This window comes from Camarhynchus parvulus, chromosome Z, assembly GCF_901933205.1.
Source record: "Camarhynchus parvulus chromosome Z, STF_HiC, whole genome shotgun sequence".
Lineage (NCBI taxonomy): Eukaryota > Metazoa > Chordata > Aves > Passeriformes > Thraupidae > Camarhynchus > Camarhynchus parvulus.
Window position 1 is genome coordinate 57,859,298 of NC_044601.1, and position 27,583 is coordinate 57,886,880.

General features: G+C 42.6%; 1 protein-coding gene across 1 annotated transcript in view; it reads right to left on the reverse strand.

Annotated features, from left to right (window-relative positions):
- EGFLAM (EGF like, fibronectin type III and laminin G domains) overlaps positions 1 to 27,124 on the reverse strand; it is a 75,598-nt gene extending 48,474 nt beyond the window's left edge. Inside the window, exons 1-6 of the mRNA XM_030969141.1 lie at positions 26,809 to 27,124; positions 11,246 to 11,355; positions 9,231 to 9,314; positions 8,098 to 8,124; positions 3,658 to 3,775; positions 3,278 to 3,413 (exon numbers count right to left, since the gene is read on the reverse strand). Of these exons, the coding sequence (XP_030825001.1) occupies positions 3,278 to 3,413; positions 3,658 to 3,775; positions 8,098 to 8,124; positions 9,231 to 9,314; positions 11,246 to 11,355; positions 26,809 to 26,917 (584 nt within the window). The 5' untranslated portion in view covers positions 26,918 to 27,124. The remainder of the gene's footprint in view (positions 1 to 3,277; positions 3,414 to 3,657; positions 3,776 to 8,097; positions 8,125 to 9,230; positions 9,315 to 11,245; positions 11,356 to 26,808) is intronic.
- Between the last annotated feature and the right edge of the window lie 459 nt (positions 27,125 to 27,583).

The window sequence follows — 27,583 nt, forward strand, 5'->3', positions numbered from 1 at the left end:
CACTGGGAGGTGTCTCCCTGGTCAGATCTGTTGTTTCAGGTTCTTTGCAAACAAAAGCAAGCAATGACTGTCTGGTTCAGTGCAGTGCCAGAGACAGTTCAGCAGGGAATGGATTCAGGGGTAGATTTTTTCTGGGAGAGAGAGGGAAGGTTTCAAACTAATCAAGAAATCTGTGCACAACACTATGCTGAATCCGTACCACCCTAACATCTGAATACTAATAAATCTCCCAGTTTTATCAGCAGAAACTGCCTAGTTCATTGCAGCAGAAGTTTCATGTCACTACCAAGATACTGAAAAAGCTCCTTTGCATGCCAAGATTAATATTAAAAGCTTTTGATTTCATCTACATACCAATGAGATGAAAAGAAAGTGACCTGATGGTTATAGGGCATGTGCTGCTAAACACTTGTGGTTCTCTAGGTGCTATGTGGCTATAAAAATTCAGATAAGTTAATCACCAAGTTTAGAAGATCATGTAGGCATTTAAGGGATTAAAAGTTTGAGTATTTGGACTATTTGAGTGAAAATATCCAAGACATTTTTAAGAATTAATTTTGCATAGCATCTTTAGGAAAAACACCTAAGTTCATATGCTTAAGTCTGGGGTCTCGCTTTAGAGACTTTCATAAAAATGTAATTTTTCATTAAATACTTTTCACCATTAACCAAAAGAATATTTACACTGAGCCTACAAAGTTGCACAGACATATATATATTTGTTTTATTCCCTTAGGACTATCCAGTGAAGAGTGAGTCCTACAGTCTCCCTCCAGACTTTCAGCATTTAGACAAGTGGGATCATGATCTCCTTAGCATCCTCTGTTAGTCAGCAGCACAGTAGAGTCTGAATTAGCTCAGCTCATCTTATATCTGAAGCTGCTTGCTACCCTCCACTACTGAACCAACTACTTCCTTTGGTCCCAAGGGAAATCCCTTAGGCAAATGTTTAAATACAGCACCAAATTTAGACCCTGAGTAGAGACAGGATGCAGCTAGCTCTGGTTCCGATTAGATTCTGGTATCTCAAAACAATTAATATACTGAGTTTTCATGAATGCAATGAATTTCTCCAGTGTCATAGCTGAGCAATTGAGAGGAGTGTTTTGTCCGAACATGTTTTTCCTATGGTTAAAATCATAAAGTTAATTCTAAGGAGATGGAAATTACTTAAACAATGCCAGAGTTTTTAGGCATTTGTGCTGTGCCCGAGCAAAATTACAGATTTGCATTAGAAAGTTATTAATTTTGCAAAATCACAGGATAATGGTGTATTTCTTTGACATAACAGGACCTAATTCTAATTTACTTGAACTGATTTATTTCAGTCTTACATTGGTTTAATTTACTAGCTTTAACTCATGATAATACATTTTATAGTAATTAAAACTATAAGCAGCAAAGACGATGAAGCTCAAAGTTAAATGTTTACCTTTAGCTGCCATTAGGGCTTATGGCTCATTGAACTTACTCCAAATATACAACCAAGCTTCCAAGGCTAAGAGAGCATAATCCCAAGATTAACAAAGGCACTTTCAACTTAGCTTTAAACCTCAAACTAAACAGTGTAATCAAAACATTTTGCTGTTAGCAAATTCTTTCCCAAAGCCTAAAGCCAATGCAACACTGAAATTTCAATCACTTGCATCTTTTGACCTAAACAGCAGCTTTCCACTCCCTGGCTGAACAAAAACATTCAAGGGTGCACTTTTGGTGTGTCAGATGGAGATGATGGTGCCCACTTCTTCCATTAGCAGGCTCCTGGTGCTATGAAGAAGTTTACATAAGCCTCCAGGTTCCACTGTGCAGTCAATCAGAACGCAACAAAATCCCTTCCCCATCAGCTGAGCAAATGAGAGAGAAGAGATGGAGAAAGAGCAAAAAGCTCAGATAAAAACTGTGTTCAAAAATAGATATTGAAGAAATTTCACTGTAGGTCTACAGCAGACATTACACAAAGGAGATAAGGATCTTCAGCCCTCATGTTCTGTCTCACAGTGCACTGAATATTGGATGGCCTCCAACTAAATATGGGGGCTTTCAGCCCAAATACAAAGTGCATCAGTTAACAAGCAGGTTTTTGGTCTGGGTATTCTTTTTGCTATATCAATATCTTTTTGCTATATTAATATTTTCTAAATTGTACCTGTACTTTGAAAATCAAGTTCTTCCTGTGTGTTGTAACAACAACAATTCTTTTTTTAAAATTACTATGTTTTCCTTAAGAACAATATTTTTTAACCTTTTACACATTGGAGTAGTTTAAGAATCAATTCTCTTCTTTTCCAGGAACCTCAACTAAAACCTATAATCAAGTATTTGCTCAAAGGATTAAAAGGGTGAATTTTACATTCACTGTAAGGGTAAGCATTGAGACAAATAAAAATAAATAGATTTGTATGCAGATATTAGCTCACACACACATATGAACAGTCACGTACAGATACTTGTTTATGCTTGCAGATACAATCACCTCCTCCTGGCCCTTTTTATGCAGCTTATAAAAACAATTTGACTGGAAAATTCTGACAGTTCAGTTCTACTACTGAGAATTTTAAAAGTTCATCATAAAAGAACAAAAAAAGCATCCCACCAACACCCCACTTTCCCCCCCAGATCTAAACAGAGAGATCAACATTTCATGTAAACTTGATCAGCATTAGCATAACAAAGCAAGTCTAAATTCCGCAAACTCAAGACAAAATGACTTCATGTTCAAGAGGTGTCTGGGTCTGGCACTGGGTTATGTGATTTAGTCCTTTAGGGGCTAACAGTGTTGGGTTGATGATCGGGCTGGATGATCTTGAAGGTCTCTTCCAAAACTGATATTTCTATGATACTATAACTTTTGTCAGGTAAAACTGTCAAAAACACTGAATTTCCCGTCCTCAGATTATTTTCTAAAGTAGCCCAGGGAAACCACTCTGCCAAACATCCTTTTCTCAGCATGGTTTGACAGCATTTGATGACAGGAGAAACGTAAAACTTCACTAATCCAGGCCGCTGTTAGAGGAAACAGATCAAATCCGACCTTATTTTTTTTTTCCATCAGAAAGTACAACTTATTGGTGATTTTATAACAAATTGGATCCTTTCTGGTTTTGTCTTTAAATTTCCATGGTAATTCAACACACACCGAGATGAAAACTAAGCATACAATACAGAGTGAGTGAATAAATCATATCTATATGCAGTTGAATAGTGCAGTTGAGGTAAAAAAAACCCAAAACACTAAAGTGCTCAAACACTGAAATTCAGACTCCACTAGCAAACTTGCCTGATAAACTCCACTGTGTAGTACTGGATGGGAGAACTTCCTTCACTCACTCCAGGCTTCCAGGACAACGCAACTTCTGAATCAGAAACCACCACGATCTGGGGCTGATAGGGTGGCGCAGGAGGCATGCACTTATCTAAGAAGTGCAAAGGAGCAGCATTAGAGAAGCAGCTGGGTTGCTACAGACAACACCCAACATCCAGAGACTTAGCAATCAAATTCATAGTCTTCTCTCCTCACGCTATTGCCCCTCTAAAACCCTACATGTGTGGAAAAGTACCAGTGAAATACCGTGATGCTGCACACGACAGAGGTCAGGTGTGCGTGCTACAGACATCTGCCCTGCCAGTTGTGCAGCAGAGCCCTGCAGGCAGAGTTACCTTGGGGTAAAGTTGTCACCTCCCTGGGCATGCTGGGCCGTCCTTTCCCTGCCCAGCTGTACGCTCCAACGCTAACGCGGTGCGCGGTGCCTGGCTTCAGGTCGCCAATAACAACATCCTGCCAAGTCAAGAGCAGACAAGCACGTTGTGACAGCACTTCTGTGTGACTGGGGAGGGTGCTGTGAGCTGGGACCCAGGGATCTTTCATGGTGTTTTCCCTGCACTCTCCTTGGGAGATTGTCCCCTGCCCAGTACAGCTCAGAAACAACAAACACAAATAGAATAATGTTTCCTCTCAAGCTGCAGCTTCGCCCCAGGGGAATACACAAGGTCGACCTGGACCCATTTCTCAGCATAACTCATAAGGTTGCAGATATTTGCATTTTATATCCAGCTTTTTCACTGGTGAAGTCAAAGTCACATATTATTCCCTCTGTTGAGCCAACTGCTAGCATTTGGTATCAGTCTGGTGTGTTTTCCTCTTTTTTTTTCCTCTTGTTTGTTTTTACTTCTCTTTTAAATACAGAGGCCATAAAACCTCCTGAGAGTGAAGCAATTTGATGCAGTGTGAACTGATGATCCTTAATTTCTCACGGAGCAGAGCCCTATCCCATCATCTCTCACAATTTTATGAGCTCAGCTAACAGCCTTGACCTGAAGTGAGCATTTCCCTTATTTGTCCTTCTGCCATAAACAGAAAGATTAACCCACAGACAACTACCATAAAGGAGGCAATGCTCAGCTCCATGTGAAGAGCTTGGGCTGATGAATACTCTTCAGAGGAGCCTGTTCAAATCTCCAAGAAAATAGAAAACATTACCAAAACATTACTGGCTACTTCACATAGCATGGATCAGCCTCAGATATTTAGATCTGATCCTTAATGGAGAGTATGTACATGTGTACAGAAACTGAGTATTCTTTACCTGCAGCCTGCCTGGAATGACTATGTTAATCCCAGATTTATGAATTTTGACAGCATATACAAGGAAAGAGAAATATCAGGTTCTATACCACAGACTGTTCTGGTGTGAAAAATAAGCACGTACAAAAACCTGTTTTACAGCTATTATTCTTCTGGTTTTCATTCTCTGATGTTAAACACATTAGTCACAGTGTATTTGAAAATGTAGAGTTCTCCTTTTTCTTCATATTGGAACAAATCTGCACTTCCAGTTGCATTAAAATAGTAAACAATGCCAAAATTTTATTAACTGCTAAATTTCCTTTTGATGGTCTTTTGGAAAAAAACACTTCCTCTCTACTCTTTGGGGAACTTACATTATTACTACAACATTGTTCAGCAACACCTTGCCATCTGTCATTTCTGTGGGCGTGGTTTTGGAGCTCCAACACTAATTTCCTATTAACATGGATCACCTGACCACTATCTTGTTTTTCCATCATTCACCCTTGATCTGCTTGAATGATCTGGAGAGGTCTGAGATGAATATGAGATGAATCTGAGATGAATCTGAGATGATAACAATGCTGGAATAGTAACTGTCCAAAGAGAGGCAGCAAGAACACTCACTCTGAAAGATTAATCTGGATCTGAGAAGCCAGTTGCTAAAAACCCTGTACCTCCTCCTGGTGACAGAACTGATGCCCCTGCTCCTGCCTTTCTATCCTCCATGCCATACATACTGTCTATCTGCCCTTAAACTGTGTGCATTTTTTTCCTCCTAGTATTCCTCTTTATTACACTCATGCTTATGAGGAAAAATCCTTCATTATCTGTCTTACTGTTTTCATACTATTCAGGAATAGTATGAAATAGAACTTGGCCCTTGGAGAGAGTTAGATATTCATGTATGTGCCTCATATTATTACCTCCAGACTCAAGTCTACAATAAACAGAACTGAGAGAATTTCTCTGAGTGCCTGGTCAGTGAAGATCAAAGCCCTGATATCTGCTAAGGTATTCAGCAAGTTCAATGTGTGCGCCCTCAAAACCTCAGCAAGGTGTCTTACTCATGTCTTACACTCATGGCTACCTGCCTCCTTCTGGCTGCGCCCTCTCCATGAACACAGCCCTGGAACACACAGGGAGTATCTCTGAAACCAAACATCTCATGTTCAAGGATCGGGATATCAGTGAATAAGTACAAATTCAGGACACCATCAAGCTACCCTGATCTGTGGCAGGGAATTACCTCCTCACACCAGGAACACTTTCAGATCAGATCCTGGAAAAGAATCACAGTTCATTGTGCCCCACTGTCCCGCAGCCTCAGAGTACATAGTTAATTTTTTTTTTGCTTGTATTTAGAAGACAGGTCTTAAATCCAAAGTTCTGTCCCTCTCAGAAGAGACAGCATGGCCTCACAGATAACAAATTTAGGTAGTATGTGGAAGAGTTATCCCCATCATTTTTGTAGTGCCCCCTCCACTCAGATTAGCTCTATATTTTCTGATGCCCCAAACTCAACACTCAATTGTTGATGATGCTTCAATAGTCACCAACCTCACTTTCTTGCCTTGCACGACTCTCTTGCTAAAATCCCGATAAATGACATTTGGTGTTCTCATTACAATTTCATATTGTTGAACAGGGCGAGGCAATGTAATGCTTTTTCAGTGGTAGGGGAGCCAATTTCACATAGGTTATCCCATATATCCCTGCCTGCCCTGCCACACTGCTTCCCTTTCCTACAAGCATGTTGAAACTGCGAGGCTCAGTAAGCTGCCTCACAGAAACCAGGATTACAAATTGTTTTCCAGAGGAATGTCTGTTTTCTGTTTTGTTTTAATCCAAAAGACCATCAAATTCTGGATTACAGCACAGCTGCAGAACTGAGCTGGTTTTAATGACACTCACTCCCCTGGCGACAATTCCTTCCCTGAACTACTGGTCTCAGCTGGTCACTTCCCATTTTGTACTGGTATGTTTAGTGATTTGACAGGGAGCAGTGTTGCTCTCCAGGGCTCTGTGCCCAGCCTAAAAGCTCCCACCTTTAAAGCCTACTAATTTTTATTGATTTTTCTTGTTTTTTATGTGTACTGGAGTTCCTGAATATTATTCCCCGTTAGAACAACTGCCTGTACTAAAAGGTACAGCATCTGCACTTCCCCTGGCTGCTGTCACTTACATATTCTCTGCTTTACGATGATATAATGCACAATAATACATTATCCACTTTGCTAAGACACAGACACATAAACACAAACAGGCAGTGCAAATCAGCTCTTGCTGCTACAGCAGTCCCATGTGGCCCAGAGAAGCCTCCAAGAAAGCAGCAGGGTCATACCAGCACCAGGAGAGGAGTGATGGAAACATGAACTATGCAGACTTAACCACAAAACTATTGCAGATTTCTGTTGAGTTTGGTATGAATACAACAGAAAGCATTTCATCGAGAACACCACTTCCTGGAGGATTAATGACAGCTGGGAGCTGATTAATCCCAGCCATTCATACTTCTCCACAAGTACTCCTCAGAAGTGTTATTTTTATCAAGCAGAAAAAAAGTGCCCAGCATGGAACCTCAGTTCTGAAATGCCATAATCCAGACTCAGCTCATCTAGGATTGAACCAGATAGTCCTGGTTCAAGTGCATCCTGAGGACTCAGCCTCCTGTAGTCCAAACAAACTCTCCCCTTATTTCAGACCACAGAAGCTTTGTGAGTTCCACCAACCATGCGAGATTTCTCTGTTCCTAAAATAGCTCTCAGAAAACAAAAGTTTGCAAGAGGCTGTTGATGCTAGGGATTTCAGTTAAACACTGAAATTGCTGTCCTCTTCCCATCCAAACCCAAGCACCTCCTGCTTGCTTCCTGCTCACAATAAACCCAACCTGTTTACTGCTCACAGGAAGCAGACTGGACTGAGTGCAGGACTGGAAATAATCAATCTGATTAATTCACCAGATGCAAAGCCATTAAGAGAGTTGGTATTTCTTTCAAACTTGTTTTATACTAGTAGCTAGTCTCCCACTCCTTCCTCCTGGGCGTTGCAAGGCTGGCCTCTTCCTGCGCTCCTCCTCCTCCTTGGCTCTCTCTGGACTGGCTCAGGTTTTTCCCTCTTCATCTCCTCTCCAACTGCCAGACTCTGTTCTTCCTTTCTACTGACTGTTCTTCTCTTCTCCCTGACTACTTGACTGTCCCCCAAATCTCTAAATCCTCACTGCCTGGATAGATCTCATTTTTTACACAAATTTATTCCATCAAAACAAGACATCCATAGATACCTCTGGTGACTGAGAAAAATTAATTGCTAAAAAGGGAGCTACTTTGCCTACACCCATCCACCTCGTCCACCTGTAGATTTTGAGCTTTTTGAGACTAATATTTTGACCACAATAGATCATGTGTAAGTGCTACATAGAATCAACATTTGAGATCAACTTTTGTGTGTGTCTGTGGAGAGACCAAGTCAGAAACATTCAATTTTATTTTTAATCACATCTGTGACCAAGTTTCATGTGAAGCAATACTTACAAAAATTGCTTGTCCTTCAGGTTGACCCTGGGAAAAAGCAAATGGGACTTGTTAAGAACTAAAATAATTAAAAGTGATGGCAAAAGCACATAAATAATGGGTCAGAGAATTAAAACAAGACCAATGCTGCAGCATATAGCAGTCTGTGTGGCTGTTAATCATCTGCATGAGTACTGGGATACAGACTTTCCTCTCCCACTGATTAAGAAGTACTGCTGTTAGGATTAAGATAAAAAAAAAAGTGCTGTTTGATTTTTCTTGGCACTACTGGCAAAACTAGTTTTTAAGAATCAGAAAAAGGTGAGAAAGGAATACAGAGATAAAGATAAGAAGGGAGAAAATAATGCATGAATAAAGAAATGATATATCATGACAACAATATTGTTTTATTCACAGAATCCTGTAACAGTCAGAACTGACAACCAGAGTGATGGAAACCTGCAGGAAATCTGAGCATCGTCCTCACTCTCACTTCTTGTGAGGAAGTGGGGCAGAAAAAGGGAAGGAGGAAAGAGAAGGGAAAAATGAAAAAAAATCCCAAATCAAGAATGCCAAGGAGATATAAAAGAAAAAACATAACTTTAAAAACAATGGAGAGCAATGAGAAAAAGCAGTCCTTTCAAAAACAAAATAAACACCAGCGGCTGAGGGAATCTTCTAGAATATGAACTTGCAGAACTGCAACTAAAGTGGCCATATTTCAGGAGGCCACATTCTCACACAGAAGCAGAAACACTCTGTGTGTTAATCACACAGCTGTGTCAGACACTGCAATACACATACAGTGATAATGCAGCTCTCTCAAAGACTCGTGCAATTTCACCCCTTCCATGTGTGAAAATGCAGGCATTTAAGATTAAAAGTTCTATTTTAGTAGATTTCCTGACAAAGGTCAGTACTAGGAAGCTGAGAGCAAGTCCCAATAGTTTTACATGATAAAACAGCAAGACAAGAAGGAGGAAAAGTGCGTCACTCAATCACAAACCATTGTGATTTCCTTTTGCTCAATATCCAGAGCAGATTTGGGGCTTGGATCCTCACCATATTTCACAAAACTACAAGGAGACAGTTGCAAGTTTCCACTTGCATGTTCTGCTCCAGTGTTCTGATTGTTGATGAAAAGAAATACTCACCATGCTAATCATATCCAGACTCAGGGGAACATCGTGTGAGAGCTGTTTAACTGCTTTGTCACCTTCAACTTCTGAGTAAAAGACCTTGGGAAGAAGATATAGTCAAACCAGTTACAGCAATAGCTCCGTATTTCAGAATAGCTTAAGAATGAGTGCACCAGTGCATCATTCTCACACTGAGGACAGAATTTGAGCCCATGATCCCCTGCCTTTCCAAATGCAGGAAAAGCTGAATTTAATATTCCTTACATATTTGCTGGAAGTTGTCAGTGTGACCAAAGGACACCATCGCACAGTGAATACACCTACCTAATGTGGAACACAGCCGTAGTGCTTCTAGCAGAGGCCTGAGCTGTTTCATTGTGCATCATTTGTCTGCGGTTAACATGGACAGCTGCAGAGTTGTGGGACTAGTCTGCACTATACAGACACCTTACTTCATGCAAGAAAGATGTGGACATTTCATGATTATGACATTATAAAAATTGCTCTATCATAAAATGTCTCTTCATGTCTGCTGCCATGAGGGGACTAATGAGACAGACAATCTGCTTTCCTGCGCACATAGACCCAGAGATGCCAGAAGGTCAAGATACTAGACTGAAGACATTTTGGGTAGAGCACTGTTGTTGCTTCTTGTCATTGGTTTTATGATCATGCCACACACCAGCTCAAGGCTTGAAAAAAGAAGTGGAACTCAGATGCTTGATCTGTATGCATGAAGAGTGACCACTGTGTACAACTTAGGCCACTGCACCCTGCACCTCTGCTTTCACGAGAAGCATGGACCCAGCTACACACAGAGCGTGCCTGAAGCAGCTCCCGGCTGTCAGCAAGTGCTTTTTGGAGTTTTAGACTACTGTATGCTAGTTCATAGCACTTTCGTAACAATAAAATGAACTCTGCAGCTGGGCTGTACTGATGTCATTTACAAGACTGTGGGATAAAGGAGCATATGTACCAGAAATATCTATTGCAGGGATTTTTCTCTTTCTCTTAGTGTACATTAATAAGGTACTCAGTAGTATTCTGCTTCCCATCTTTTTACATAAAGCTGAATTTTGGGCATTTTATTGCTGGAAATTTCAAATCTGTCCACAGAAAATGCTAATAAGAAAAACTGCTATTCAGGTTTTTTTGTTGTTGAAGGGGAAAGCAACACATTCTAGTCAACATCTCGCACCTTTGGTACTAATTTCCCACTGGCACACTTCTATTTTGGGACTGAGTTTCACTGCCATGGAATACCTGTTAAAACAATACCTAACAAAAATGACTGAATGGCATGTTAGTGCTCATTGTTTTTCTTCTTGCACACTAAAATACAGTAACCAGTTTAGCCTAGCCCTTCTCTTTTGTCCTATAGGCAGAAGGTAACATGGCAGAGGCTTGATGGGGGTCACAGACTTCCCGAAAAACTTGCTGAGTACAACAGGAAAATCATTCAGCTTCTTCAACAGAAACTGACTTCTGAGGTGGGGGGAATTAAACAAAAGCCCTTTTGATATTTATGGCTGCAGGTGGGTTCCCAGGGATTCTATGCAGTACAGTACCTATCTAGGAAGAGATTCCATTAAACAGTCCTTCCCTTGTACCTGCTGCAAGTCTGGGAAGTTTTAGAGGCTTAGTTTGAAAACATATTCCTGCTAAAGTAATCCTCAGGCTGGAAGTACAAGTCAAAAGATCTGCATGACCCTCACTTGCACAGTGCAATATCGACCAGCTCTGCTCCACTTTACTGTTGTATCAGAGAGCACTGAGAGCCTTTCAGGAAAACCACAACAGAACAGCAATCTATATCCACTGCAGGCCCTTGGCATCCAACCCAAATGCCCATCACAGCTTGTTTCTAGAACATGAGCTGCTTGTTTTTTAAGGTTACAGCTCAGTCTGCTCAAGCCCACTGTTCCCTGGCTGTTTTCTGGGCAGTGGCACTGTTTGTGAGGAGAAGGAGCTGTGCTGCTGGGTTCAGAGCATGCAGCCTGAGCCAGGCAGCAGCACAGAGCATCACTTACCGTGTACCCCGTGATGGTGCTCGCGTGCTGCTTTGGCATCTTCCACTGCACGCTGAACGCCGTGCAGTTCAGTGAATTCAGCAGAATATCCAGAGGAGGCCCCAGCCTGTCTGCTCAAAACAAAATGGCATTGTGTAAGGAGCCACAGAACAAAACCCCTGTCCTTTTGCTGCCTGGCAGGTATGTCTTTCAAGAATAGGCCTGTGCTGCTCTCACTCCAAACTATCAAACATATACCACTACTCAGATTTGACTTGGGTCCCCCTTTTCCCTCTCCATTTCTGACTTCCAAGGTAGCAGCAGAACACCAGGAGAGGGGATGCAAAGGGGGACATCTCTTCTTGGTGGGCAAGCTGTTGCTTAGCTTAGGAGCAATGCCACTGAACAACTCATAGGCTTTTAAATTTGTTTGTGACGTGCTGGATACTACCCAGGACCCAAAGACAGGGACATTCACACATTCATACTGCTTGTACAGGACAACTGTGGCACAGATCCAGACTACAGGGAAGGTCTCCCAGTAATGGTCTGGAAGACAGCACGTCTCACACACCACATGTGTAAGTCAGTAAGGACATCTTTGGGGAAGGAAAATCCAGCCGTGTGGAAGAGAGTCAAACCATGCCATGTTCCCTGGGCCCTCGCCCATTTTCTTTATTAGCACAGACGTAGTCCCATGGATTCCTGCTTGGTCCTGCTTGGTCAGTGGCTCTGAACACAGCATGTGCTACCTCCTTTGCTCACCTTCTGCCCTGCACTCAGCAATAGCTGGAACCACACACCACCTGCTACCTAAAGGAGTGATACACCAGGGCTGGTGTATCAGTGTCCACTTAAGAAGCATTTCACATTCAGAAAACAGCTTTCCAATTTTCACAACACCCAATGAGGCAGATTAGCATTTCAGCTGCATTAGTAATAAGGAAGAAAGAATACCCCCTAAACATTCACTCTTAACATATTCATAGCAACCTTGTGTTACTTTCTGGGGAAGCTCTATGAGACAAATTTGCTGGAAGGCAAATAGTTGCTGAAATAATGAATTTTAACCAGCAATGACAAATAGTCATGTAAGGCAAGTCTCAAATTCATATTCTGAATGCACTATAGGCCAATAACATTATTTACTGAAAGTATTTGATGAATAATTTGGAACAACAAATAAATTTGAACAAAATGCAATCCATTTGTAGACTATCTGCAAATAGAGAGACAACATCTGTTTAATAAGGAGACACATAATGAATTATTCACTCAGTCCTAGAAAACACTACTATCTCCAGGTTGCAGATGATGAAAGAAACACAGAGAGCCAAACAGTGACCTCAGTTACACTGGCCTATAGATTGTCACTGTGGAGTAAATACAAAGCCCTGGACTATGCCAGGGAAAACAAGAGCAAGGAGCCAGAGAGGCCTATAATTTTATCCTCCCTGTTTAGTTCTCCCTAGAAGTTAGGGAATTCCCCTAACACAACAGGGATATGGCTGGATGCTTGCTTGGGAGCCAGGCCTAAGCACCATCAGCCCTAGCACTGTTTTTGCAAGCAGCCTCAGGTGATGGCCAGCGCTCAGCACACACTGCATCCTGCCCTCTCTGCGACAGAGCCGTGTGACAGGCAGGCACATGGCACTAACGCTGCAGGGAACCTGCTGCCTCATGCCCACACCAGCAGCCAAGAGGAAGAAGAAAGCCAGTGGCAGCTGTGACCCATGCACAGAGTTATTTCCTGGGGAGGCTAGAGGGCAAGGCAGAGAGGAGTATCTCACGGAGCACGGCAGCCCCAGAGTCCTCTGCTGTCACCACTCCTGGCCTGACAGCCCAGTGATGTGCATCTGGGGATTCAGAGTCACTTCTGGTTGTCAGAATTTCTCACAACCTGGCAGAAAGTAAAAAATGTCCATCTCTGGACTGAACTTTCCCTTCTCAGCCACGGCAAAGTGACGGCAGGATCTGACACAAGCATTGTTTATGGCACTGAGATGTCATGGCTTTTGAACAACCGTATCAAAGAGGTTTGTCAGCTGACCACAACTGCTGCAGCACATGTCACGGCTCTACTGACAAGCCATTCTGAGATAAACCTGAGCTTAATGCATTTTGCATGATTTTACCGAGCATCATGTATTAGGCAGGCACACTAAACACAGGTATTGACGCTGGTCTAAATATTTACGTCTTTATGTCAAACGTCATGTTTAGACTATTAAAAATAATAAAGAGTTTTTAGGGTAAAACTCTTGGGGTATTCGTAGTTTCTCCTACAATTGGGGTCAGAATTTGGTCTTCTCAAAACTCAGCATGGAACCTCTGTTAATCTGGTAGGATCAGGCACAGTGCAAAACCACAACAGAGCCTCCTCCCCTGAGCACCTGTGGATTGGGAATCTGCAGACAAGGGGCGTGAGACATATCCACTGCTTGTACATGCTCTGAAGATCTGCCTGAGTGATGATCCCCCTGCCAGTGCCCTCTGGGTCAGTGAATACCTAAGAAGGCATGGAGGTTTGCTCTGATCATAAAGAACAAGGAGCCAATTTATATAAACAATAAAATTAAACATGTTTTGTACAAACACAGTCATTCTCCTTTCTGGCCCATCAGGCACAGAGAGTTCAATACTGTCCAAAATGCTCTTATGGTAATGGAAGCAATGACTTCAGTGCCATGCAAAGAACCAATTAATCAAGGGGGAGCACCCTCACACATATTATGACTATACATTGTGAAAGTAGATCAAACACAAGAACTTAATGAGGATTTAGCCTCATTAGATAAACAATGTTAAGCTGACAATGTTGTGTTTACTTTTCTGCTTACAGCTACTTTCCTTCCTGTTTATACATCTTTGGTTCCATACTTCTAAAAATATGCAAAAAACACTAAACCAGTAAAAAAGTCACCAAAGAAGCTCTCCAAGTAAGCTGAAGAATACATAAGAAGTCTCCCCGAGGTGGAGTAAATTTTGCCATTATTTGAATTTTTGCTTCACAATAACAACTCAAATTAAAAATGGTGAAAAAGCTTATGCCATTAATACAAGCGTCACTTCCATTGTGGCTCTCACTGCCACATACAACAGCCTCTGCCCAAATATTAAATACCCATGGGCTACCATCAGGGTGGCCACAGGCTAAAGGTGTGCCTCCTGGGAATGGTCCCCAGCCTGGGCCCATCAATGGTGTTATCCTTTACTGCAATGAAGAGATGAAATTCTTTGCTGTGAGGGTGGTGAGGCACTGTCACAGGCTGCACAAAGAGGTTGTGGATGCCCCAGCCTTGGCAATGTTCACAGCCAGGTTAGATAAGGCCTTGAGCAACCCAGTCTAGTGGGAGGTGTCCCTATGGCAAGGGGATTTGGATTAGATGGTCTTTAAGGTCCCTTCAACCCCTTAGCATTCTCCCATTCTACCACTGCCATCACTGACTAGCGGAAATGTCACTTCCATGTCTGTCCCTGTGATTTTGTGCGGTCACCTCAAGTACACAGCGGAAACACTTCCAGTGAATCCACCCTCTGCTCCCAGGCACATGCTGGCCTTGTGCAGGGCTCAGCAGCAGTCACCTCATCCAGATCCTTTCCTCCAGCTACTCCAAAAAAACTGTTTATGCAGGAAGCTCTTCCTTCCTTCCTTCTAGTCACGGACTGAAACCAAAATCTTACTACAGTGATGAACAGTTGTGAGAAAAAACCTCAACTTCAAGCCAAATACATTTCTAATGTTCATAAGTTTCACATTTGAAGCACTTTGGATGAATTGGATAAAGCCTATCCCTACTAGTATATACTATCAGTACTACTATTTTAGAGCAAATTTCAAAACCTATTCAAATTTTAAATTATATTAAAATACTAGTGATTGAAAACAGTTTTAATCTTAAATACTGATGAATGGAATATCTGAAAGGATTTGTGTTAGAAATCTTTCTTTTAGAATTTTAATCATATTTTGAATTTAATCTTTTCTTTTTAGATGTTGTTGCTGTATCAAGGCATGCAGGTAGTCACAGTTACTTGCAGATCCTGAAACAACATGCAAATTCACTGATACAATCCACATGCAATAATACTGTAATACATTTAAGGGAAAACAGATGGTTAATTTCATCTTTATGAGCTTGTCGTTTGGAAAATCAAACTATTTATACTACATTTTCTGTACTACTCTTAACAAGAGAGCATAAGCCAATGAAAGGAGATAAGCATTTCACTATTTTACTCCTAAATCTCTGTGGGTAACAGCCTAAGAGGTACTGACTGAAGGGCTCCTTATTTTCCAGGCTGATGTGTCTCCCATTTCATGAAACAAGTGAAACTTGTTGATGAAATGCCAACTGTCACTACTAAAATGTCACAATGTAAGAAAAGAGGAATAAAAAAAGCTCAAGAAAAACAATTCAAACTAATTCTAAATTGAAGTTTTCTGAAAAGAACACTTTCCAGAAATACCTCTTAATTTCTTCTGTTTGAAACATTATTTGTATTCACCAATTTACCAAAAAATCGCTCCCCATGAATTTTATTAAAATAGCATTTTATCATTGTAATAGCTGTTTCTGAAGGAAAAAAGCTTGTCCACTCCAAGAGGTGAAAACAAAGTGTAGAACAGCCCACTCTCACTGAAATATTGGTGAAATTCTTATTTATTAAACAATAAACAGTGATAAGGTCTTTTGCTTCCCTTATTTTACAGACAGAAAGTTATGCAAACACCACAGTGGAAGGAAGACAACATGACAAAATGAAAAGGTCAGGAAATTCTAAATGAAAAAAATATGCCATCTTTAAATTTCTTTGAAGCCTTTTCCAGCTCCCACTGCCCAGCAGCGGTACGTAAGAGAGCAAGAATTTCGCAGCCACAACAACTACAAAGGACAAGGACTCAAAGCTGGAAAATCTCAGCCAGCCTGTCCTGGTTCTGCACCCGGAACAGCAACATCCACACACTGAAAATGTTGATAGTCATTTCTCTGAACGAATCACCTACCACTGCATCAGATCCTGCAGCAGAGATGGCAGGTAACACGGCCCTAGAGAGGCACCATGGTTTTGGATTCAAACCACAGTGCACAAATCTTTGGAGAGACTAACCTGACCTTCATTAGTCCTTTAAAAATACTGCAAAAGAAACCACAATGAAAAAAAAAAATCTCAACATTTTAATAAATAACAGGCTTGGACTCATGTGCCGTGTTGCTGATGCTTACATAGCATCTGTTATCTGCCCCAGGGACAACTGAGGTGACACTCACTGGGATTTTTATAGCCCAGCAAAGGGGAATGAAGGATACAAAGCTCAGAACTTAAGCTACAGTGCAACACCACGAATCCCATTAAGAGCAAACAGGCACAGTGTCACTGGTGGCTTTGTCATGGCTTCTCCTGCTGTATCTTGGCCCTGCAGATCACTGACCAGAAAGGCAGCAAGGGGGAAGATCTCTCCTTACACTCCTTCCTGGAGCAAGGCTCTGCTCCCAGGAAGGCTCCAGCTGCAGCAAAGGGAAGGAGAGAGGAGGTGAGCTCTGCACAGTGCAACAGGGACTTCCAGGGCTGAAAAGGAAAAGCAGTAACTACTTAAAAAAAAAAAAAAAAAAAACTTTCAGAGAGCTATCTATAAAAAATTCTGCCCATGGATGGTTATGCCCTGGACACACTTTTGAAGAATTCCTTATGCTGAAGGTTATAAAAAGCAGGGGACAGCATATCTCTGAGCAAAGGTCTAGTTTGTAGCTGTCTTGCCCTAGTCAAAATGAGCACATCAGGCAATCTCTAGGCAAATCTTACAGTCTTGTGTTTTTAATAATTACTGCTGAGAGGCCAGTTTGATTCACACAAGTGCATACATTCATACCTTGTACCTGCACCTGGATAACCTGGTGGAAGTTATGCTTTCCTAATGGAAGCATTTTCCACTTCCAGAGGAAATGGAGTATAGGTGCCTGTAAAAACCCCCACCAAGACACTCCACTTGCATAATTTCCAGTGCATTTCTGGAAGTCTGAGTCAAAATCCAACACTTACTCCTCTAAAACCAGGCTTGTGCTTTGCCCATTGAAGCCCCAGTGCTGGGGCATGGCTGTCCAGTTCCTGATATCTCTGCAGCACCTTGGCCTGGCAGAGGAAATTGGTAACCAGGTTTCTGTTGTTGGAGAAGGGATGGGGTGGCACTGAGGCTCACTTCTCCCTTCTCCAGCCTACAAGCTTCTCGAATGCAAAGCTCAACACTTTTCCTGGCTTGGGATTTCCTCTCTGGGCTCCAACCTGCCTGGTCCCTGTGGATGTGTCCAGTGACTGGCAGGCTGCAGCCAGCCCTGCCTGCCCTGCCACTGCCTGCCATCCCATCAGCTGCTTCAGCAGTTTTCAGATAACTTTGAAAAAACGTGTCTGAGAGATTTAACTTAAGGGCCAGAAGGTAGCTGAAATCAAGCAACAGTACATCACCCTGTCTGTGTAATAGATTTTGTAAGCAGTGGGGTGGGTGCCTAGGAAACAACATGCCAGCAGCATATACTGGCATCTCCTCCCACCTCTTTTGTCTCATGGGTTATGCCTCCGAGGTGCAAGGAAGCACTGTGGGGAGCTTCACAAACCACAGCACTTCAAAAAGTAAAAAGGCCAGAGAAATTTTTTAAATGCCAAATAAATAACTTGAAAATTTATTTTCCTATCCAATTTTCCTATTCCAATTAATATCACTTATTTTTCAGGTGTTTGCTGTCCAAATCTTATTAACTCAATGGAACACATGGCAAAATTGTTCATGACAGTTGAAAAGTGTTCTCCTTGATGTACCTTAATTGTTCACTTTATCTACTACACATTTCTTTCTTGCTGAAACCCAGAACAAGTTTTCTGCAAGTTCCGAATGTACAGTTCTTGAAGAAACATCTTACTTGGTACAAAAAAATAATTAAAGGGGAGCTTCCTGAATAGTGGTCAGATAGAAAAAAATTACAATCAGATAATCACACACTCATTACATACACACATGCAAAAAGCTTAAAGTGTAAAGAGGACAAAGCTGACCATGTGACAGGCACAAATGTGCAGGGGGAAGATGTGACACATGCAGCATTTGGGTTTCCACAATCCTTCCAAGTCCTGAGTGACTGTTTTGAAGCTCATTATTCATGGACACAAACAATCTGGTCCTGCCCCAGAAAGTATCACAAAATCAGTGTGTGGGCTTATTATCCCTGAGGTTGTGGCACAGGCCTCATAGAGGTACACAGAACAAAGTGTAGCCAGCCACCTCCCATCAAACACTTTATACTGATCACAATGCCAGAAAACACTCATTTCTCTGCAGAAAGCAGAGTAGTTGGTCCAGTTGGTGTTTTCAGACCATGACTGGGTGCAGGAGAGCTCAAAGGAAGCTAAACCTGCAAGGTGAAACAGAAGTTTTCAGGAGATCCTCATGACACAGCAAAATCACAGAGGGAGTGTGGCTGGAAGGCACAGTTGGAGATCACCTAGTCCAAACCCCTGCTCAGAACAGGCTCAGCTGCACCCGATTGCGCAAGACTTTGCATAAAGAGGTTTGAATATCTCCAAGGACAGAGACTCCATGACCTCTCAGGCTAAATTCTCAGTTACCCTCACAGTAAAAAAGTATTTGCTCATGTTAAAGGGAATTTCCTGCTTTCCCTTTGTGTCCACTGCCTCCAGCCCTGTCAGAGGGCACCACTGAGAAAAGCCTAGCTCCATCTTCCTTACTCCCTCATAATTTATACACCCTTGTATGATTCCCACAAGTATTTTACTTCTGAAGAAAATCTGGCATCTTCTCAAGGTGCAGGAAATTCTTCCCCAACTCAGTTCCTCCATAAAAAATGGGATCATTTCAATACCTTCTGCAGTCAGCAAGTCTCTCCATTCACTAACACTATCAGTAAAACCAGAAGAAATTCTTTGTCTGTACTAAGTGACTGAAATAACTGTGGTTTTTAAACCTGAATCCCTGCACTGATTTAGTGTGGGACACGGCCTGTACTTTCAAAGAACCAGTAACAAGCAGCAGGATGTGAGAGCTGAGAGACCGACAGGGAAGGACAAAACCCTCTTTGGTGCAAGAGACAATGAGACATGGAAATATATCCCAGCATAAAGAACAAATACATAGGGCAGAAAATAGCACATGACCCAGGCACAGCTATGATGTCCACACAGCTAGTATTTAATGCTCCCTATCAAAGCATTCCCTGCTCACTGTCTCCTGCAGCCTGGAGAGTCCAACCCTTTGTCCAACCTCTACCAGGGCTACCCCAGGCAAACCATGCCCTTTACTTGGCATCAGCTGGTCCAAACAGCTCACTTTTCCCCCCTTTAAAGCCCTTTTAGGTGCTGTCTTGCTCTTTGTCCAGAAGCCCCTGAAAGAATTGCTAATATTCTGCAGGTTTCTTCTTCCATCCTATGCCCCTATGGCTCTGCAGGGGTAAATGGCCTCATCTCCCCCTACTGAGAGAGTCTTTTGGCACACACATGGACAGAGAAAGAGTTCTTCACTGCAAAGTTCAACTCTGCTATTGTGACTGATCAGTTAAGATGGGAACATTAGCAACCTGCACACCACAGGTTCACACGGGAACAAGAACACCATGAAATGGGAACTAAAAATGCCAGCAGGACACCAATCTCCATGCACGGCTGGAGTATCAGCTGCAATGCCAACATCTCCGTAAACAATCATCTTCATAAAATGCCTGCTTATTTTTGGAAACATGTTACCTTCTCCTGTAATTGTCTAGAAAGCAGAATATGAAAGAGACCTCACATTTCAGTTCCAAGGAACAGATTTTGGCTTCTGCAATCTCTAATTAAACCACAAAAATTTTGGTCCTAGACACATACTTTCCATCATCTACAGTTTGACAAGTTTTGTTCACAGCTTGGCTTCTTTTTTCCTAAAATGATACTCTAGCTGAAATTTTTAATGCATAAAAGCAATTAAACTTGAGTGAAATACTGTATAATTTTTGCCCTTAGGAATTTTTATCAAAAGATTTTTGAGCACAGAAACACAAAGCCAGTCTTGATTTAAAACTTTGTATGTGCAACAATACCTCTGGCAGAGCAGAAAGATCAGAATGATTTCTGTAGTATGATCAACATTCACATGATGTTCATTTCCCATCATTTTAGAAAGACAATTTTGCAAGTTCCAAATGTACATAGGTATTGATATATACCATCGTTTTCATAGATGCCAGCAATTTTAACCTACTTCAAAAATTGAGAGAGGTGTGAAGAATAATCTGTTTTGGGATTCTTCCAGCTTCAGAGATCTTTCTGTGCAAATAACACTGGATTGACTATCCTCTGAGGATGTGGGAAAACTCAGACCCACTCACTGTCCACTTCTTAGAAGAACTGCTCTTGACATGACTGCTACCTGCACTGCTATATAAAATGTGTTTATTAGCTGTAAGGTTAACATATATAAGGGGAAAGACACCCTATCACTACTTGGGGATACACTCAGAAAGCCATGTTCAGCTCTTGGCACCTGCATATAGTTTCTAATTCCTAGCTCTAAAAATTATCCAGGATAACTCTGGCGATGCTTGAGTGAGACATCTTTTTTAAGAAAAGAAAGCCAATGCAAATTGGCTATCCACCTACAGCGATCCAGCCCAAGAGAAGAAAGGGTTTCTCCCACGACCACATAGCTGTCCTATCCCTTTTGAACAAAAGGCTCCCTTTATCAATATTGTGTGGATTTCTTTTCCATCAGAGGCTAATATCCTGAGGGACTTTCCTCAACAGTAGTCTTCACTCCTGAGTGTAGCTACCCTATGTTCAGTGGAGGGACTGGCATGAACTTGGTGTATTTCACACTAGACACCTCTCACCTGCAGAGTTTTATGGATCATCACACAGTGTATCATTATCTAGGTTTGAGTTAGGCATCTGGTTGTGCAAAAGCTTTCCCCCTAAGCCTTCAATTTTCAGTGGCTAATGCCCTCCTGAAGCAGTTACTTTCAAAGATGAATTCTGGTGTGCTTGTTCTCAGCTCAGTGGCTCTGAGAAGTCTGAAAAAGTAATGTTGATATTTTGCTGTGGTTTGGATGGTCACATTATCTGAAATAACTAATCTGGTTGTCATGTGAAAGCATGTTCACTAAAAGTAAAATAAAAAAGAAAAAATCTTGCCTAGCCTTACCCAAAAGTATTTCCTTTCAGCTGCAATTAGTCATGAAGAACGGGTTTGGGAATTTGTTTGATTTGTGGGATTTTTTCTTAGATAGATCATTTGTTTGCACAGAAAACAATTAAGAAATTTTATTCAAGATCACACATCTAACATAATCTCCTGTGTCCCTGTGATTTAGAAAGTCTTTTGTTATGCAATCATAGGCCACCATCACACATTCACTGAAAAATATGGCCCCCAACTGTACACTCAACAATGAAATAATAAATTCTGCAAAGACCTATTCATGGCTGTTTGCTTAGATTACAGGTATCTTTAATATCCTTTAATGACTTTTTAATATGAAAAACTTTCTATAAGCATTTGAGAGTTTCATTTCCTTGTGATGGAAAAGTTGTGAAAAGGTCCTATCAGTCCTGTTTTGAGGACATGAAGGAATAATAGCCACCTTTTTTGAATTAATTTTATTTTCAATTTAAAAAAGAGCATAAAAAGAGCATAAACACATATTAAAAGAGAATAAATAGAAACACGCAAAAATGTGAGTCCCAATTTAAGCACGAAGTTACAAACTTCCATGTATTCTCTCAGCTAATCAATGAGTTTTAAGGGGCACTGAAGAGAACTCATGCACTGAAATTTTCCAGTTTAAGAAAACAAGGTACTATTATGTTCCTCAGGATGTCTTTTGGGTGAGTGACACTCAGAATCCCTGCCATTAAGTTCAAGGTGAGTGTCACTGTTGGATGTGTTCACTTTTCATAAGCTGCAAACAGTACATAGTGCTGTGTCCTGTCTAGTCCAGTGTCACTGAGAGAAAAAGAGGGTTTTTTCCTCCAAGGCACACCAGAAGACACCGTGAAAATCACCCACACATTATCACTCAGTTAAAGCCTGGAAGAATTGACTAAAATTGGGGTACAGCTGTGATGAGCACCCCACAGAAGTATTTTCACTGTCTAAAGTGGCATGGCTGGAAAAGGATAAAAGCATAAAGACACTCCATTCCCATTTTTAAAAATAAGAATCTGGCCTATGAAGGACTGGCAAGCAGTCAAAGACAGGCTGTGACAGCCTCAAGGCAGAAAGATTTCCCAAGGATCACTCTAGTGCCCTAAACTCCAGAACAACCCCTCCTCTCCAAAGCACCACTGTGAACCCCAGTATCTGGTATAGAATGCCTTGGCTAATTTTACCTTCCTGAACACTGGTGGAAGTCTGAATAGTCATTTCAGACATTGGCATTGGCAAAATGGTGCCAATGAAAAACATTTACTGAAAGTTTCCTTGTACAGAGGAAGATTGCAATTTCATGACGGAAAGGGCACAAGACATTTTGCTGGAAGTGAGACTAACTAAAGTTAGAAAACATACTTCAAAATGTGCAACAGTGACACACAGAGTAACATGCTCAAGTGGACTTATTCACCACATTCATACTGCTGCCCTGGAAAGTATTCTCAGAATGCTCCTATCTGCATGAGGTGGTGATGTGATTGATCAGTTTTCAGAATTTACCAGCCCATGGACCCCAGAGGTACTAGAGGAACTCAATCAAAATCAAAATGTCACATAATGTTGTGATGCAACTTATACCTGAAGGTGGCGAACAACGAATACATATATAATGAGTGCTTGATTTTATTGGTGTTGGATAAATCAGGCATTTTTGAAACTGTAAGAGGATGATACTAATCTTCCCTCAAATAAATTATTCACATCTTCTTTATTAGTTCTAGCTCAGAGATATGCACTGTCTCTGACAGCTCGACATCCCTCACATTAGGAATCATTCAACTTCCAAGTCATTCCTCTTCTCAGACACTTCACATCCAGCAGCAAATCAACCTTACCCTTGCATGCTTTACATGTGGGATTTATGATGACAGTGAATAAGAATTCATCCTATTGTTGTTCCAAAAACTGTAATATTTAAAAACTCAAATAAGCACCTTCTTCCCCAAAGACTGTTGCATTTTTCATATCTGTAGACCTGATTTCAAGGCAGTTTGACCTATTTTGATACATACATACAGCTAGAATTTCAGAAGTGTTATTTATGTAGCAGCTCTTATTATAGTCGGATTTTCTAAAGAATTCAAGTATCCCAGTGCCAAATCCATCGGAAAAAAAAATCATTTACTGTAGTCCTGACCAAGGAGCTGCGCTCTTTCGAAACTCTGGCCCTGGTATTGAGTGCTACTCTCTTGTAAAATCTTCAGGCTTGAACTGGTCTGATTCCTCCAGCATTTACACAGAAAGCTGGTGATATCTACTGCTGTGGACATCTGGGAAAGAGATACAAGCCAAATTATTTATATTAGCTGGCAAGCATAATATATTTATAAAAGGAGAAGCATTCCTAAGCATCAGATATGATTATTTTTACTCTCCATGCAGACTGTCTTACCCGTTTTATTATTCTACAGGGCGTTGGAATTTTACTCTCTGTTTCTAAAGACGCATCAATGCAATACAGTGCAACAACTTTATGGCATGAACATCCACAGGACTGGTCAGCTCTTTCCCCTAAAATCACACAACCATTAAAATTAAATACTGTGTTTATATTAGTAGCAGAGTAACACAGTAGAAGCTAGCTTCAGACTCTCTATTCTTCAACCAGTTGAAACTTGAAACAGAGATGGCAAAAACCTGTGCCTTTGCAGAAGGCAAAAGCAAGAAAGCCATGTGAAAGCAGCAGTATGAGTGCCAGCTTCTGGGAGTACAAGACATAGAGAATCCCAGGCTAATCTGTTCCCAGCTATACTATTCACCACACGGTGTCTAAGGATTTGTTTTAAGCCCTTCCCAAAGAGTCTATCATCCCGTTTTCTTGTCTCCAGAAGATGTATTATGTAACTGTAAATAAATGTTCAAATGATTTTAGCAGTCATCAGAATCTCTTGTATTTGAGTACAACAGCCCTTTTCCCTGAAGATTCATTTAAGAAGTTGCATTTGTGGCCATTTTACTACCTATTTTTAACTTCACAAACAGATTTCTCACTTTGCTGCTTTCTTGGGATTACAGAACTGATCTTTGTAAACTAAGCCCTGACCTGAAACCTGGGATCCATTTTACTATCTTTTTTCTTTTGATCCACAGGACCTCCAATTCAGCTTCTGTTATTGAAGATCAACTGGTTTTATGACTTCTCTCTTGATATAACTTCTTGCTTTCACCTCAGTTAAAATTCCTGTACAAGTCTCACTTCTATCCATATTAAAAGGGCAACATGAAAAAAAAATCCTAGAGAACTTTTTACTGTCTTATCTCTTCTTTACTCACTGAATGTGTAATTTTGTATGTGTGAGTAAATGATAGCTCTTTTCCACTCTTAACCACCCAGCATATGATATGCTGCAAAACAAGGCAGAGATGTTCCAGCTACTTGAAACTACACCTATTCTAAGTGTTTTGAGGGCAACATTTCATAGTAAGGATCCGGTCATGGCATGCTTGGGAGCCCTCAATTCCAACAGTCCCCACAAAGTACAGATGGGATTGAAATCAGAGATATATATACACTGCACACAATCTCTGTGGGGGATCTCCCTCTTCAAATCTTGCTACAAGTGGATTTTCAAATGTTTGCACAGATTTTGAAAAAATTTTGCTCAATAAAACTCATTACTTCTTATACAGCAAAAGAAGCAAGAAAGGAATGATTGAATCAGTTGGTGAATCTGAAGCATGCTATAAAATTTAACATAAAAACGTGTGCTAAAAAAAGTAAGGTAAACACAATACAAACATATTAATTCTTTTCCTTCACAACACTACAGTTAAATGTCCAAGCTTTAAGCTGTTTTAATTTAATGCACAAAAATATATTTTTCCCCAGGTCTGCCATTCTCCTGTGACTAGTGGGAAAAACATATAACAGTATGTTACAGTCAAAGAATATCTTAAAATATTTACACATTTGCCTCCCCAACTCCACATACCCTGTATTTTTAATGCAAACTACTAATCATCTCATTCACAATGCCTGTCTGCCTAATTTCCTCAAGTACTTAATGGTGGCTATTATGACAACCAAGGATCATGGGACTAGATCCCCAAGAGACAAGGTCAGACCAGTAAAATTAGCCATCTGTCCAGTAAGGGTTTTAAGCTCAGGCTGTATTTAAGTATTAAGTTTCCAACTGTACAGGCACTTGTTTTCTTCTCATATGAGCAAGAAAAGGCACAACAGTGATTCTAAAAACCAGCAATAAAAATCTTTCAATACTGTGAGATAGATACAAAAAAAGATTTAAAGCTACAAACATTTTGTGGGATGAGGCAGAACTTACAAAACTTTTTGTATTTTCAGCTAAACTGATCTCAGTGAACTTAGTGATAAGAGCCAGTGTTGGTCACAGACTCCAGGACAGTCACAGTGTTTGAGACAGTCCCAGGCATTGTTATCTTTTCTTAGCACCGCAATTTGTAAAGTATACAGAATGTCAAACTTCACCATGCACTATGTCTCATCTTATTGTTTACATTTTGCCTTACTCTTTCATATGCTGCAGACTGTAAAAGGGTTTTAAGAGACTCGGGGTTTTAACTTTCAACCTCCAAGGACTGTGCAGGACCTCCTTGATCAGCGCGCAAGCCTCCCCTCGACAGCCGTGGGAACTCCCCCAGGACATGGGCAGCGCTCAGCCAGGAGCAGGACCAGGAGGCACACCAACCACATCATGCTTGGTACTCGACAGCTACATTTCTGGGACAAAATCATTGCTTCTCTAGTCATTTTTCTTTCACATGGACTACTCTGTGTCTCAGGTTAATCGCTGCCACACATACCAATGTCACAGCCACGGAACAGCCTTCCCGACAGGTCACCCCTGACTGCTTAGAGGTTCACCTGGCTTCTAACTCTGCTCACGCCGCACCGCAGGTAACGGCATCCAGGGAAAACCGGATAAAATTTCCGCCAATTTCTTCCGCAGTAGCTGCAGCCTTGTCCTGGTTTGTAAATCGAGTGCGCCCACCGGCACTGGGTGCAAGATGTCGGAGGAAACGGGTCATACACCGACCCGACGGGTCACACACCGACCGGACAGGTCACACACCGACCCGACGGGTCACACACCGACCCGACGGGTCACACACCGACCGGACAGGTCACACACCGACCCGGCAACTTGGCGGGTCCCTGCCATTGCCTGGGCATCCTCTTTTACCCGGGCGAGGGCGGCAGGGGCTCGCAGCGAAGGGCGGGGAGCGGCGGACGCCCCGCCGGGCTCCCGGACGAGCTCCCTGAGCGGCCCGACCTGCGGCGCTGCCCGCTGCCCACCCGGGCCCGGGGGCCGCCTGTGCCGAGCCGGGGCAGCCCCAGTGCCCAAGGGAATTCCGCCGGAGCGAGCGGGTCGCAGGGCGGGCACCCCTCGTCTGGCGCCGCCGCCCGTCCTACCTTGCCGGCGGGGGATGTTCCTGCGCGGCGTGGCCGCACAGCCGATGCACGAAGCCAGGAGCAGCACCACGGCGAGGCAGCGGCCGTGACAGCCGCCCGGCACCTCCATGTGCGCCGAGTCCCCCCGCCCGAGCGAGCGCGGAGCTGGGGCCGCGGGCGAGGGGCGCCGGCGCCCTGCCGGGAGCGGAGCGGAGCCGGGGCGACGAGCAGCGGACAGCCGGGCTGGGACGAGCGCCGGGCAGGGCGGGGAGGGACGGAGGGAAGTGGGGAGGAGGCTGGGTCCGGCCCTTTGATGGGATTACGGCCGCTCGGCGCGGGGCACGGCTCGGCGCCTCCCCCCGGGGCGCCGCCCGCCCCAGCCCCGCCGGAGGGGTCGCGGCGTCCCCTGCCGGGAGACCCCCGTGCCGGCGGGGCCGCTCGGCAGCGCGGCCCTGCCCTCAGGAGCCGCCCCTGGGTACCGGGGGGCAGCGTGTCACCCCTGCCTCAGCGGGGACCCCTGCCCGCCCCCGCCCTCCGGCCCGTTCCGCCCTGCGGGACCCCAGCCCCAGCGCTGCTCTCCCCAGGGAGCATCGGCGTTTGACAAGGCTTTCCTCCTTTTTTTTCCCCCGAAGGTGCGGGGCTGAAATGCTAGCCAGCTGCTGGGGCGAAGGCGAAGCTAGGAAGAGGATTTGGTGAGGAAATTGTTGCTGAATTAAGAGGATAAATTAAGTTTAATCCCCCCCCCCCAGATGGAGGCTGAGACCTATCCAGCCACTCAGACTAATATAGAAACCCC